Genomic DNA, 16,184 nt, shown 5'->3' with positions numbered 1-16,184 from the left:
AAAATTATTATAAAACGGTATCACTAGAGTTACAGTTTCCAAGATTTTGTCACTTATCTGCTTGTCTCTGAGATTAGTCCTTGTATTTCACAATGATTGGCGTGAAGCCCTGGTCAACAGCCAGTGTTATGAACCTGACTATAACTTTAAAATCGCAAAATTTGCATATTCTAAATCCTGAGATTCTTGCTTAATTTTCATCAACATTTTTAAACAGTTGTTCAAGGATTTAGATCTGCTTTGAGGGCTTCATGTTGATGCTGAGTTGATGCTTGATACACCAATCCTTCCTTGCCCCTAACCCCAGTTCTTGGGGAAACACAACCATGAAGCTAAAGAATTCATGCCAGTTGATAAGCAAAGCCCAGTGGCATGGGAAGGTTGATGGAGGCACACAACATATATTCTCCTCTTCATTTCCATCTCAGGGAAACAAGAAAGACTGGATGCAGTGTCCTCAGCTGACCATCAGATGAAAACTTCATCACTGCCTCAAAGAACAAAGCTGAAGGCAGTTTTGGGAGTAGTCCCACTGCTTGCAACTAGCAAATAAACTGAAGAATGAGAACTTCCCTCCAGCTGAATAGATAGTGGGTGCAGACAGAAACGCAGCTTCCCAGGCTAACTCCTGAGTTGGATCAATCCTCCCAAGCCAACATTAGCTGTTGGGTCAGAAGGGTGGATGATCAGCTCCAACTTGGAGCCAATCGAGGGAGAGAGGCTGCATCTCTGGGGAGGCATCTCTGCTGCCTCTCTCCCCTAGCTCTGCCTCCCCTCTTGCAGCTCCAGTGCAGTGTCCGGATGTGAGCGGTCCAGATATGAGTGGAGAGAAGGAAGGGGAAGGAGTTTGTTCTGGGAGTTCCCCAGCCACACTGGAGTGGGGGGCAGGTGGATTCGATCCCCCCACACTGAGGGGTCTCCAATTTACCCACCTCATCTTCCAGCACTGACTGGGCAACCCCCAGAACAAACTTCCTCTATTCCCTTCCCACCCCCACCCCCCACCATTCTGAAAACAGCATGGAGAGCACAGCTAGGCTATGTTAGCCAAGCCCTTCTCCCAGCGCACACAGACAGAAATTAATGAAGGAGCTCTGTTTTCGAGAGCCTTCATCTGCATTCAATGAGGGCTCAGATTGCCATGGGATCGGGCCCTTTTAAAGTGGTCTGCAGTCCTACACTTGTGTTTGGTCATAGCTGTAGACCACTTTCGGTGGCTGGATCAGGCAAAAATTGTCACATCTGTCTGCACCCACCATGCCAGTGTATTGGTGAAAAGGGCATAACTTCAAGCCAGTGGACTTAGGTTGGGTTAGCCCTTTTAACCATTAAATTGATCAGAAGCCAAGGTTAAAAAAGCCCAGAAACCAAAGAATAAGTAGGTAAAAGAAAAACTTAAATCTTTTAAGAAAAACTTATACGAAGGAAAAGGACACAGTCAAAATCTAGCACAATGCTCTTCCTGCTACAGGATCAGAAGGAATAAAATGACAAAGGTGCAGCATTTGTTAAATGCCCTGACCTGGTTGGATCAAATGAACATGGGCTCATGACTGCACATGCTGTAGATCCATTCAAGTAATACTCAACAAATACTATTTCCCAAATAATGTAAAGACGTTGATTGACCTTTTTTATACAATTATAAGGACTAAAGTTTGCTCTAAAATATTTCTGATTTTCTGAGTTGAAGTATGAGTGCTTCCTGATAAAAAAATATCTTGATTACATAATGGTGTAGCAAGATGTAATTTATGCAGGTCAGACTATGATTAAAATCAATAGGAATGAAGGTAAACCAGCACAGTATTTCCTTTTTATATGACTAGAACAGCACAAACCAAAACAAGTGATCGGCATCTTACATTTACCATGAACATACATGATTCTAAATATGATACTGAAAGCATTTAGCATATATACCTGGACCTCTTCTCTCATAATATTTACTGATAATTGTGCAGACAAGAATGCTGCATTGTGTTCAGATATAAATCTGATCCATACAGAATTTGTGGGCTCTGATTTTGTTTTTTGTTTTCAATAAATGTAGACTACATGGACTTGAAATATCTTTTTCATTTGTGTTCAAATTCAGTGCCAAATAGGAATATAAAATGAGCAACAATTAGCAGTAGTTAACATGGTAGAATCATTATCAATTCCTAAAATGAAGCTCCCAGTTTTTAAAAAATGGTTCAAATTCCTCATCTGAGGTAAAAAGAGAGACAGAGAAGACAATGAGGAGGCTGAGACTAAATAGAAAATATATAGTGCATAAGGATTTAATGATACAGATCATTTCTGGATGTAATGTTCTTATCTGGATAACATTTTACCGGACCAGTCAACCTAACAACAAGCCTACTGCCTGCATCGTTATAATTATCTATTGAAATCTACATTGGTTCTTGAGAGGAAAGAGAATAGAATTATGTACCGTGATCTTGATCAGGGGCTTCAAGGTTGTAACCATACCCAAGAAGGGTGCGTACTGCCTCCCGGAGGCTATCTTTGTTTGATTTCTTGGTACGATCATCCAAAAGAGCATATGGGACAAGGCGGGGGTTCCGGCGATTCTTCACATCCTACATGGGGTAAAGGATTAAAAATCACCACAGTGTTGGAGACTATGCTGAAATAAAACTTTTTTCAAAAAATAAAATGTTACTAGAAGATAAAATGCACTATAATGACTATTTAAAAATTAAAAACAATAAAGAAGGAAATGAGAACTTGGGTAATGACACAGGAATAGAGTACAGATTTTGTAGAGGAAGTTAAGTTTTTTAGAAAGATGCTAACATTGAATTTAAAAAAAAATTCACAAATATCCACATTTAATGGAATGGCTTAAGTTTTTGTCCATTTCCCATCAAATAATTAGTTTAATAGAAACACATTCACATAAGCCAGCTATGAAACTCAGGGTCAAAAAGTGAATAAACTACAAAAGGTTAGAAAAAGGATGATCTTCTCTGCTTGTCCTGTTTGTAAAGCAACTAGCACAAAGGGGTCCTGATCTCCAACTCGGGGTCTCTGGGCATTTGCTCCAGGATGCAACGAGGGGTGCTTTAATTAGCAAACCACACTAATTAAAAGCATCTGTGCATTACTTATCAGCATCCCCATGCTGAAAAAATGGTGGCAGGCGACTTTGAACTAAAGCTCATTGAATGTGTTTTATTTCAAAGTGCCCTGCCGTCATTTTTTTTAACACTGAGATGCACAGGGACACTGATACATGTGATGCAAAAGGCTACCAGAGCACATCAATTTCCATGCTCCAGCAGACTCGATTAATTGAGTCTGCTCCGATGCACAGGATTTCTAGTGCATTGGAGCAGACTCCCCACATGTGTATAGGAGCCCTTAGGCACTTTGGCAGTACAAATGGATCGACAATGCCATTGGGCATTTTGCCCAAGGAATGGGGAGCAGAATCAGACCAAGTTTACAACTTAAAAAAAAATAAATAAAATGCTGCTTTTATTGTGAAATATTCAAAGCATATATCTTTTTCTCCAAAGAAATTAATGAAGTTTTCAATCATGCTACAAATCTGAATGTAAAGGCCCTTCACCCAGGTTGGTGCTCTACTTCTGGAGTTTTATTTGTGTAACACAAGTTGATTACATGGAGATCTCCTCTTCCACTAGAATGAATGTACTTGGTGAGTTTTTTTTAATTATTTGGGATTTTTTTAAAACATAAAATTGACTATGGCTTGTTGTTGTTGCCTTTTCCAATGTTATTTCAACTGCAAATGTTGCTTAGGTGGTTTTAGCACAATCAGTGATGGCATTTTTTAGTTTTATAATTATTTGCCTTTCTAGGTTTTCATCTTCTCACTTGACAGCATCTGTAGGAGGTGACAAGAGCAGCCACAGAAAAGTTCTCTCCACATCCTTACTGAATGTGTGGAAAAAAGAAGGTTTAATATGTCATAATATGCTGGCTGTTGTTTTAGGAATAAAGAACAAAGATGCTGAGTGTTTTCTGCTGCTGAGCAATGCCAACAGCTGAGAATATGAACATTTCAAAAAATTCTGTCTTTGTTAAAAGTAATTTAATGATGTTCTTCTATTACATAATGGTCCTGATTTTCAGAATTTGTCAATTTCTCCTTGATATAACATTTTTTTTCCTAAATAAAACCAAAATATAGCGTATAGTAAGAACAAATACTTGCAGATATGATCCTTCTCTGGTAAGTAGACACTTAAGTGTTCTAGGATGTCTTTTTTAGCCTGAGAAAATGCACCCTCAGTTGGTTGCTAGTGAAAGCAAAAGAACTGGTCTTACCTGTGAATTTTCTTTCCAGGACAAGCCACTTTAAATACTATTTTATAAAAGAATGGCATAAGTATGCTAAATGGGCCATCAGAAAGATAAAAGGCAAGGTACACAAAATACCAGGAACAAGAACTTTAGAGCTCACCCAATGAGAGGAGCAGTGACAAAGCTGATAGATCACTTTTCCTTTATGGAGACCAAACAGTCCTTTTCCCGGCCTTCTATTCTACTGTTCTCAAACCACACTCAATCTGACTTCACTCTTTTGCAGAAGTAATATATGGTAGACAAGTGTTCCAGAAAGTGGTGCCTTGTTAATCCTTACTAAGTCATTTTCTTATCTGCACAAAGTTATGTTGAATTGTCTTACTAGGAAAAAACTACTGTTTCCTGTTGAAACTGTTTGTGAAGAAAAAGAAAGCAAAACCTTGTCTACCTTGTAACTTTCCTTTCTAGAATCACTGAGGTTCTGTTCTTTCATCAAAACATTGCTGATGCAAAAGTAATTACTTATTTGTTAAGCAATTTAGAAGAAAGAAAGGAGTAGATTTTCTTCAGGGAAAGTCCTACATTTCTTGACAATGTTCTGCTGCCAATGGATAAGTTGACAAGTACTGAATGACTTTTATACAATTAGTTTTTTTGAGTTTCAGAAGCCATATTTTGGAGAGTTCTTACTAAACTAATTTTGATTGGTCTAAGTTACTGTTTGACTTCAGTTACTAGACACAGGAGGGGAAGACCTATGATAAAGGCTGACTGATAGGAGGTGAACCGAGAAATTGAAGAACAAAAATCTGAAGTCATTTCTGATAAACAAGGCCTATGTATTTTATGATATATCTTCATATTCACAGTGTTTTAATGAAACATAAAAACAACATTAGTCATTTAGACCTGAATTTGAGCTTGTTGACAGGGAGAAAAAAAACATGGGGACTAGAAAAGTGCCACTAAATATATGCAAGGAAAAGAATATAAGAATACAGTGGGTCCTAAATTAGCATAGGTATACAGATATGGCAGAAATATGTATTCCAAAGACTCATATTAGACAATCAGTGATCCACACTAATACTATGGTAGCTGTTAGAAATGGGAGGATATCACAAAAAATGCATATAGACACAAAGCAGACCATTTATGAGACCACTATAACTTCCATTACAGACAATGAATCAGGACTGAAACACAGTAGGAAGAGATAGAGACGCGTATAAAAGTGCATGCATGCGTGCATGCACGCACACTATGTATATATGGAAGACAGACAGAACAAGCAGTATATGATTCAGTGAGTACTGCATCATGTAGAGAGACAGAGACCACATTAAGGTAAAAGTGAAACCACAAGACTGTCTGCAGAACACAGACAATAGCTGCACAGAATACCGCAATAATAAAACAGCCAACTTATTCAAGCAGCTGCAAGAATCTTTTAAAGAGAGATTAAAAAAAAAAAAAAAATAATGGTCAAGGTTGTACACTTACCCCTAAGAGACATGTTCTGAAGTGACACGCACTAATGTAGTCTTTAGTACTACAAAGTAGAAAGCTACTTATGTTCATTATATACAATTGAGTTAATGCACTGTTCTGCTCTTACACTATGCTGTGGAGTTTAGTGATAGTACAGGTAATCAGCTAAGTGTCTAAGGAGGAGAAAGACACAATTTGGCACACCTAACAGTGCCTCTCAAAGAAGAGTAAGTAAAAGGAATAAATTATAGATATATGTAATAAGAGAAGCAAGAGTGACATGGATAATCAATATGATCACTATTTCATTGACTTCAAATGTCAGGGTATTACAGACATGTATTCTTCATGGAAACCAAATTTTTCATTTCCATAGCCAAAGATGCTGGAATACACCAAGATGAATAATTGATTGTCAGACACCATCCATGGCAATTTAAGGCACATACTGTCTTGAAAATGGATCTTATTTCAGTATCAAATATGATATTTCCTATGAAGGATTATGTAGGAGTTAGCTCCCTACCCAGGATGATTTCTCTACTGAAGTTTTAATACCTTCATCCCTGCTGAAGAACATGGTATAATTAAGTAAAGCCAGTGATTTTTGCCTAACCACAGATGTAAGCAATATGATAGATACATCAGGCTAGGTGTTAAACCACTATCTTTATTCATCACTTGTAGCTATATGCAGTGGCATGGAGACAATGGCAAAAATGGACTATGACTCTTTTGAAGAATAAACAACAGATAGGATCTTGCTCCTGGATAACTGAATAAACATCTCTACTAGGTAATAGTCCTATCATAGCTAGATACTTCGGTAAGTGACCCACAGAGCTAATGTATTTCAACACTCTTCCTTGTGATCCAACAAGACCATGTTTTTTCATCCAGTTACATGAACACCATTAGAAGGGATCACACAGAACAGAGGCATTGAACATGTATTCCATTACAGAGACATGATTACACAACAGCTTATTTCATGCATCTTTCTAAAGGCACAAATGCCCTCTGTGCCATTAGCATGTTAAACACCAGGACTAGGGACAGACATTCTGAACCTGAACTGATTCAATCTTTGCAGGTTAGTCTAACCTGGCTAGGCTTGAACCGGTTTGTAACCAGAAAGTCATTTTCTCTGGACTCAGTAAATTCAGCACATGCCTGCAGTGGCTCAGGCTAGAAGCTGGGGGGTGCTAGAGCAGCCCTCCCTTCCCATCTGCAGGGAGCTAAGCTGAGGGGGGCATGGCCAGGTCTGGGCAGGATGTTCTGATTAGGAAGGTCTGCCTGCACCGTCCCAGGCTTTTCCCCACTTGCGCTCAAGAGGCGGAGTGTTGCCAGATGATACGGAACTTTTCAATCTCCCCCCTGCTTCTTTATCCTGTCTGCAGCAAACTGGCAGGCAAGCAAGCCAGCAGAGGGCTCATAACAATGTTTATCACCCGATCAGCAAAAACAATAATCTCTCTCCATTACTTCAAACTCTTCTTAAACAGCTTACTAGCTGACCTGTTGACTAGCTCCAAACAGCCCTAAGCAGTCACTGTTTTGTCTGCCTGTCCCAGTGAAATTGAAGACCTGTACACATCTGCATTAGCTAGTATACCACATGTCTAGGGTCTGCGGGGGTGGGGTCTGTGCTGTGGGAGATGGGAGGGAGGGGGGCATTTCCTGCTTCAGCAGTGAACCATGGGGGGGTGGGGAGGGGGAGGGCAGGGGGAAGCCAGGCAAACCCTGCTGTACCTGCAGTCTCTGCTGGAGCTCCAGCCAGGGAGCAGAGGGGAAGAGCCAGCCCTGTTGTGGAGCAGAGAGACCTGCTCAACCCAACGAGCATGTGAGGAGGCTCAGAATGTCTGGCTTATCTTAAACCAGCAAGGGGTCTGGGACAGACATTGCATAAACCAGTTTGAGCCAAATCAGTTAAGACTGATACTACATTCAACCAGGATTATCTCAAACTGGTTTCAGCCATTTTCAAACTCGTTTATGTTCACTGAGCATCTGTTCTGTTACAAGTTTAAACCAGTTTCTGATCACTTTAACTGGTTTATGTGTAATGTATGTCCTTAGCCCATGGGTTTGATTGCCAGCAATGCACAGTATGCCTGTGCGTGATACATAGAAGGAAAACAGGAGACTTTTTTTTTAAATGTTGTCTAAACCTTTCTGATTCAGAATAACATTGTATCTTGCACTTCACATACTTTTCTCCATACCAAGGATGTAAATATTACAATATGAACATATCATCATAACTTTGGTATTCCCATTTTGCCTAAATTCTGTAATTAGCATACACATACATTTCCTATAAGTACATTACTTCTAACCAAAATGTATTGCTACTGCCACCACTGTCAGTAATACATGCAAGTCAAACTTAAAGACTCTTAAGACATAGCACACAAGTTATCTGTGTTAATATAATGCTATAAGAACAATTTATTTTACTTTTGAATCTTGTTGGGGAGTTTTTTTGGGGGGGGGCGGAAACTTACATGGATTTTTTTTGTATCCTACTGCAATTGTATGCCTGAATTTGTTCATTACAAAATGGCTTAGTATTGACATAACAATATAAAAAAGAAAAAAAAAGTGCAAATACATTTCTAAAATAAATATCTGCTAAAATTTTAAGCCAAAAGAAGCTATTGACTAAATATATTCTTCTTATACTGTTAGCAGCATTAGCATTCTGCTCACCTCTGTCAAAATAGTTAACTGAATGCCTCAAAGTACTAAAATATCTGAGAGCCACAAGGGGTAGAACTTGATACTCAATTTTTTTTTAATCTATTCACTTTTTGTCTTTCCATTGTTTGTACCATAAATATATATCATATGGTTATCCAGCTATCTAGCTGCTTTATATTTATCATGAAGATCTTTAATCATAAATTAAACTAAACTTTTAAAAAAATGAAAAAATACAGAATAATGACAACAGCATTTTATACTTTCAGTTTTCACTGAAACTACACAAATAGTCCAAAGAACTATTATTCTTAATAAGTCTTAGCAAAATTGTAGTTGACCATGTTAAAAAGTGCCTCAAATTTATTAATCTCAGAAAAGAAATAAGATTACTAAAATTTCCCTTTAGGGACAAATTCTGCCTTTGGAGAAAGATATATGCAATTTCCATTGCCTTTACTAGAAATTTCAAGAGCTTACAGGTGACAGAATATTTTATTAGCTGCCTTCAAACTAAAGAAATGTACTATACAAAACTATAATTAACAGCAGTAGAAATAACATAAAAATTAAAAGGCATGTGGTATTCCTTACAAGAATAGAACTCAACTTTATATACCTTAACAATAAGGCAACATTATTTTCTCAATGCTTTGTTACACATTATACTTTAACCATCTCATATGTGGACTGGTGTTACTGTTTGTTTGAGTTTAGAGCAGTCATACATTCAGGCTAATAATCTTCTCTGGCTGTCCCTGATTTACAGAGCTGTGACTTGCCACTAGAGGCCTGGTGAGCAGGGGTCTGATTAGGAGCTACAGCTGTGAGTTGTCACTAGAGGGCTGGTGAGCCAGAATAAGCTTCTATCCCTGCTCTAGGTCGGGGGGTGTTGGAAAGATGGGCTGATGGGGGTGGGAGCCTGAGGCTGGAAGGCAGAGCTTAATGATGAGGACTGGGTAGTAAAATGGGAGGTAGACAGGCAATGGGTGGGAATGGCATCTGGGGATTGGGTGCTGAAATGAAGGAATTCAGCCACTAAAGCCACTAAAGGATAAAATAAAAGCAGTAAAAAAGATAATTTAAAAAGAAATAAAGGGTAAGTAAAATTAAAGGAAGTCTCATGTTTTAATAAACTGGGATTGGGTAGCCCCAGATCATGGGGACACTGCCACTGGTCCTGCCCCAGAAGGGAAACCCTAGCTCATGGGGATCCCAGTTTGCTACCCTACCTTGTTCCCCTCTTCCTCCTGGACTGGTCTGTGCCCTTGCATTCAGGGGGTGGAACCATCTGTCCACACAGAACAGGAGGGTGGTGGGAGGGGACACTGCATCCTGGGATGCTGGTGGACTGACACTTGGACAGCTTCTCTCTGAAGAAGGCTACACATTCATGGAACACAAGCTGGGTAACATGGATCAGAGAAAAACCTGTTGGGGGGGGGGGGCATCATTTTAAGACACCTAAAGGATGTTTACAACTAGTTTACATGTCTTAATGTGTGGATAACCCAGGGGTTAAGAGCTCCCTGAATGGCCTAAAATTAATGTAGAACAAAAGAGGTACAAGTAACGACCCTTTAGTTTTTTTTGGAGTGGGTGGTAGAAGGGGGGAATGTAGGTTATTGCTCTTGGTTTTGTTTTTTGCTTGTCTGTGTCATTCACCTGCATGTCCCTGTTAATGCTCCTCCTCTTCTCAGCAAGAAGAAAGCTTGATCAGATCAGCATTGAATGGGTAACTCCTAGCAAAACACATTGTCCACAGGCCCTGTCTACATGGAGCACAATTTGCAGCACTAGTATTTTGGGCTCAGGGAAGCTAATTTATTTTGACTTACAACATGAAGAGTGGGGGAGAACAAGAATTTTTAAATGCCTAAATACAAAGAGATATTCATCCGCTACTTTTATTTTCTGCAAGAAAAGCTACACTCAATATAATGTATACAATTAAACCTGAATTTCTGTTTATAACATAAGTATAACATAAATCCTACTTTTCTCCCATATGTTGGGCCATAGGAACTAAGGAATGGCTGTAGGTCTAGTCAGCAGGGATGGCAAAAAAACAACCCAGGAGACTTTAGAAAAGCCTATGCGTACTACAAAGTTATACTCCATGAGTCTCCATTTGTGCTAGTGCAGACAGGGGCCTTTGGAGGCATAGGTGGCTAAAGGTCATATCATGGCCAATGTATTCACGTGCGTGTGGCTTCATCTGCCAAATCATATAAAGAAAAGAGAAAATGGCTGCAAAGGAACTACAAGAGAGAGTGCAGCCAAGGTTTGGCAGGAAGGGTCCCACAACCCCCAGCTCCAGGAGACCCAAAGTTCCAAACCCCAAACATTTTTAAATCATGAATCAGGAGCCCAAAATACCATTAAATGAATCTGAAGTTCTTTTTACTTGCCTTCTGAACTTTGATTCTTTAGGGATCATGTTTTCAAACTAACCGCCACAACTATAAGGGCTAAAAACTTACTTTTTAATGAAAGCTGAGGTTCTCAAGCATTCCATGACTCTTGGATCTAGGCCTTTATGAAAAACACCAAATATCATAAAACTAGGGACACAGTTATAAGAATTGGCAACAATGCAAACCCCATTTATTCAGGAGGATTTAGCAGTAAATGCAGTCTTCCAAACTACAATTCTATTTTTACTCATTTTGATCACAAACATTTTCAAGCTGAAGTTTGGTGAATTATACAACACAGAGATGAACAGTCAGGGAATTCCAAGCTAGTGTTGAACCGCATAGAAAGAAAAAAAAATTACCCTTAGTGACTAACCAAGGACTTCAAGGGCATTATACCAGGGCATATTTAGTCTGCTGCTTGGATCTAATTGCTTTATCTGTTTCAGATCACATATGTACAACTCCTTCAGTTCAGAGATGACCAACATAAAAACAAATGTTCTCCCTTAAAGGGACACTGTCAAGTATTTTCATATTCTTTTTAAAGTTATTTTTCACTTACCATCAATAATAGTTAAGTACGTTTTATAAGCTAAAATATAGAAACATATTTTTCCTACCTGATTTGTGTCTTTTGCATTTATATGGAGCTCAAGCTAATATGGCTCTGCCTGGTTTACAATACTTACTTGTTTGTGATCAGTGTCATCATTGATGTCAGCACAGTTCTGGGAACAGGGTTTATTAGTTAACTTGTGCTCTCTCTGCTGGCTGGCTGGTTGGCTCTGCAGCAGCGGAACAAAAATACTGCATATAGTCATGCAAAAACAGTTGCTATCACTTCTTAATAAAGTTCTGGTAAATAGTAGTGGAATTAGGAAAAAAAAACTATGAAGAGTCAAGAAAGTATTTCCTCACCATATTGTAATAATAAAAATGGGATATATTTAGGGTCTATCCTACTTGACAGTATCCCTTTAATCTGTGGCAGTTTTAGGATCACAGAGCTATAGAAATTAGAAGTGGAAAAGATTTATTTAGATCACCCAGCCAGTGCATAATTGTTCACAACTATCCAACCTACTTACAAATCTCTGTAAAAAAATGGGGCCTCCTTTCCAAGAGAAACTGTTCCACTCAGCTACTTGATTTCACTGTGTGCAGTATGAGAAAGCATGCCATCACATTACCTTACACAGTACTGTAACATGTCACAGTAATATGATGGGATGACAAAATGTAGCCCATGACAGAACCCAGTGTGGAAGCAGAAGCATATATTAAAACAGAAACGGCTAGCAGCTGACCATATGGTATGTATGTCAGAAGTAAATAACAAGAAGCTTCTTTTTCTTTTTTTACTGCCTACAAAAGCACCTTGCCATTTTATTCTCCTCTATTAGACATGTAATGAATGGTATTTGTTACTTAAATACTATAATTAGCATTGGTGATTTACTTCTACATGTTTGCTCCAGAATAAAAGAGACTAGTTTTTCAAAAGAGAAGTGATGGAAGGCACGGGGAGGGGGACAGGATGGGACATAACACCAATAATTCAGAGATAATTTACAGCTGGCCCTACAAGAATATGTCACTAGTGTGTAAGGAGACCATCCTTTTTCTTACACCTGATGCCACCATAATCTGGATAAAAAGGTTAAGAATGTACCCCATCCCAGAGGGCGTACATCTTGAGCAGAATGCAAGTATAGCTATGACAGTGCCCACATGACCCTAAAATAAGTCTATAAGGCTAGGGACAGACATTCAAAAAGCCTGATCCTGAATTCAGTGGGAACACATAGGGAATGCACAGGGGGTGCACATGCACCCCCTGAGAATGATGGTGCACCCCCTGACTGGCCCCGCTCACCGTTGCACTCCTGGAGCAGCCACAGCCACTCCCAGAAGTGTCCACAACCACTTCCGCAAATGGCTGCAGCGATTGGCTGGAGTAATCAGCTGCCTCATGATCGGTCACAGGGGGACCCTCCACCCCACTCGCTGACTGGTCACGGGGGGGGGGGGGGGGGGGTCACATGTCCCCCCTGACTAAAGCAGTACTAGTCACCCATGCCTGAATTGATTCAATCTTTGCAGGGTAGCCTAAACTGGCTAGGCTGAACTGGTTTATCTAGACAGACATTCTCTCTGGTCTGAGGAAATTCAGGCACATGCCTGCAGTGGCTCAGGCTAGAAGCTGGGGGGTGCTAGAGCAGTCCTCCCTTCACTTCTTCAGGGAGCTGAGCTGAAGGAGGTGTGGCCAGGCCTCCAGCAGGACTCTCATTAAGGAAGTCTGCCTGCACCGTTGCAGGCTTTTCCCCGCTGGCTGCTCAAGAGGTGGGAGTGTTGCCAGCCCCCAGCCCCAGGCTAGCACTCTGAGGCAAGGGGGAGGGGGTGCAGTGCATGCATCTGTTGATGATACAGAGCTTTTCATTCTCCCTCCCTGCTTCATCATACTGTCTGCAGCAAACTGATAGGCAAGCAAGCCAGCCAGGGGTGGGGGCTGATAACAGTCTTTAGCACCTAATGAGCAAAACAATATCCTCTCTCCACATTATTTCAAGCTTCTTAAACAGCTTACCAGCTGACCTGTTGATTAGCTCCAAAAGACCTAGGCGGTCACTGTTTTTTCTGCCTATCCCAGTGAAACTGGAGAGAGAGAGACACACTCAGACACCTCTCAGCATTAGCTAGCATACCACAGTCCCTGCTGTGGCAGAGAGGAGGAAGGGATCTCTGCTTAAGCAGCAAGTGGTGAGAGGGTTGTGAGAAGGGGGCATGGGAAGCCAGCAAACCCTCCTGTGCCTGCAAGTCTGTGCCAAGCTCCAGCCAGGGAGCAGAGGGGAGGGGCCAGCTCTGCTGTGGAGCAGAGAGCCTCTCCCAGCCCAGACAGCATGACGGGATCCTGGTGGACTCTAATTTAACTTAAATCAGCAAGGGGTCTGGGACAGATATCGTATAAACCAGTTTGAGCCAAATCAGTTAAGTCTGATACTACATTCAACCAGGTTCATCTCAAGCAGATTTCAGCCATTTTTAAACTGGTTTATATGCACTGAACATCTGTTCTGTTACAGGTTTAAACCAATTTCTGATCACTAAACCAGTTTGTGTAATTTCTGTTCCTAGCCTAAAACATGTTATAGCCAAGGGTGCTCCACTCAGCAGGCTTCATGGACCAGATCTAATAAGGGAGTCAGGTATAATGGGTCAGATCTAATAAGGGAGTTAAGCAGAATTCAGGCACTTGAATCCTGAAAGCATCTGCCTAGCCACCACTTAAAAGCCCAAAGTGCCTCAGATCAGTACTTTAAAAGTTCCTCAGGTGCTATGAGTCATGTCTCTGTATAAGTGCAGAATTGCCCAAACCTTAATAGACCTGGGCAGCTTGGCACCTGTTTTTAACCTATGTACCACTGGGATACAGAAGATCTGTTCCTCTGCCTATTTCCCCTGAGTGAAGAGCACTTCTCAGGCATATTTTAAAACCAAGCAGCCAGAGGTGGTAATGGTGGTGTCACCGCTAGTTCCTCTTCCCCCTATGTGGAAAAATCAGGAAATGGGAGCCTCAGGTTTTCATGAAGAAACCAAAATAACACTTCAACAAAAAAGATGGAGAGTTCCTTCAATTCTGAATAGCCAGTAGCCTGGTGGGTAGGACACTTCCTTTACAGGTGTGTTTGACTCCACTGAGACAGTGTCCCACTTTTTGGGGTAATTTCCCTAACCACTAAGGTAATACATAAAAATGGGTGCATTTGTTGTTGCTGCCTCCTATTTCCAGTTTATTATAAAAGAAATAAGTGACCCCTGGGTAAGCAGGCTCTTGACTCCTGAGAGAAGAAGGGTGCCTCCCTGAGCTCTGAGCAAGGCTTCAGAGGATCTGCCTTTGCCCTCAGTTGTTTCCTACAGTCTTGTTCTAGGCAGCTATACAGTGAGCATGCCACTTTTAGAAAGCTCCCTGGTTTGAATGCCATTCTGGGGCACCAACCTCTCCCAACAAATGTATGGGGAGCTCCAGCACCTGCCACCGGGTCCTGGAACCCACCCTGTGGGAAAGATGCCTAAGCGGGTCAGGGTGTATTTACACAGCACAACACAGCACCATGTAAAGAGTGCTAAGCTAGTTCTGAGCAAGCTAGAAGTTGTATACTCAGGGCTGGCTAATTAGTTTTCATTACTAAAAAAAAAAGAGAGAGAGAAGTTATATTAGCCGATACAGATCACAGCAGTATCATAGCTATGCTGCTTCTGGTATCAGAGCTAACTTGTTCAGAATTAATCCCATACTCTGCGCAGCTACAAATTGTTACAGCCAATTTTAGAAAGCGATCCACAAAGGTACTTAGGTACCTGGATTCCACTGATACCAAGTCCTTTCTTGGACCTAACCTGATGCTTTCCTGGAGTGCTTTCTGGGACCTAACCCAATACCTAATCCCAGGGCACTTACACTTTGAAAAGCCTTCATTGGCTTTTAGAAGCCATAATTTAGTTTTACAACTGATAGCTTCTGTAACCTATTTTCTACAAAGAGTCTTCCAAAACTATTTTTCTGCAAAAAGAGCCCAAAGAAATGAAAAGTCTGAATAAGATGAAGAAACAGTGGGAATGTCTACACGGTCATTAATGCACCTCAGTTACTGAGCATTAAGTTTAGTATTGGGATAACCAAGTACTAAATTAATGTGCAGTAACTCACACTACTGTGCAGTAACGCTGATGTATGGATTTTTTCAGACAACATCTGCACAGTAGCCTAATACTACTGTGCAGCAGTGTATTAGCTCAGCTTTCAGTGAGCACACTACTGCACAATGTTATTAGGCAACTATACAGTTGGTGTTTCATGTAGACACACCCAATATCTGCCACCTATTGCTGCTCTGCCTCTTCTCCTCCTTCACAACCCAACAACATAAAAAAAAAAAAAAAAAAAAAAAAAGATTCCTCAGCTGGTATCACTTAAACTACCTTCATCAATAGGCATCTCACTAATTCAAAAATTATATAATTTAATTGCAAAGTTTACTGTAATAAATATGGAAAAATTACTTATGTTCTTTCTACACAAACTCAGATATTCAGAATAACTTCCCTCAAGACCCAAGGAACTTCAATCATTATATATATATTAATTACTTTGGATTATGGGCTTAATTTTTTCTAATACTTTCAAATACTGGTTTGAAAAGCGATTAGCAAATTCTGTATACACACACATTACACTCTTAACTTCCTATTAATCACCACATTCTATTTGAATTATCAAATTTCATT

The 16,184-nt window shown here is 40.3% G+C and overlaps 1 protein-coding gene across 17 annotated transcripts in view; it reads right to left on the bottom strand.

Annotated features, from left to right (window-relative positions):
- The window catches only part of RYR2 (ryanodine receptor 2), an 847,904-nt gene that overhangs the window by 339,396 nt on the left and 492,324 nt on the right, over nt 1–16,184 (bottom strand). For 13 of the 17 annotated variants that reach the window (XR_003095960.1, XM_025213656.1, XM_025213702.1 and 10 more), the window contains 2 exons: nt 11,588–11,683; nt 2,441–2,588 (listed from right to left, as the gene is read on the bottom strand). Coding sequence is in view for 16 of the 17 variants with exons in the window: in XM_025213656.1 (XP_025069441.1) it covers nt 2,441–2,588; nt 11,588–11,683 (244 nt within the window). In the remaining variant the exon portion in view is untranslated. The remainder of the gene's footprint in view (nt 1–2,440; nt 2,589–11,587; nt 11,684–16,184) is intronic. The other 4 variants (XM_025213760.1, XM_025213763.1, XM_025213694.1 and 1 more) reach the window with 1 other exon arrangement.

Source organism: Alligator sinensis, unplaced genomic scaffold (assembly GCF_000455745.1).
Source record: "Alligator sinensis unplaced genomic scaffold, ASM45574v1 scaffold93_2, whole genome shotgun sequence".
Taxonomy (NCBI): Eukaryota; Metazoa; Chordata; order Crocodylia; family Alligatoridae; genus Alligator; species Alligator sinensis.
The sequence above is the reverse complement of the archived record's forward strand: the minus strand, read 5'-3'. Positions and strand labels throughout refer to the sequence as shown.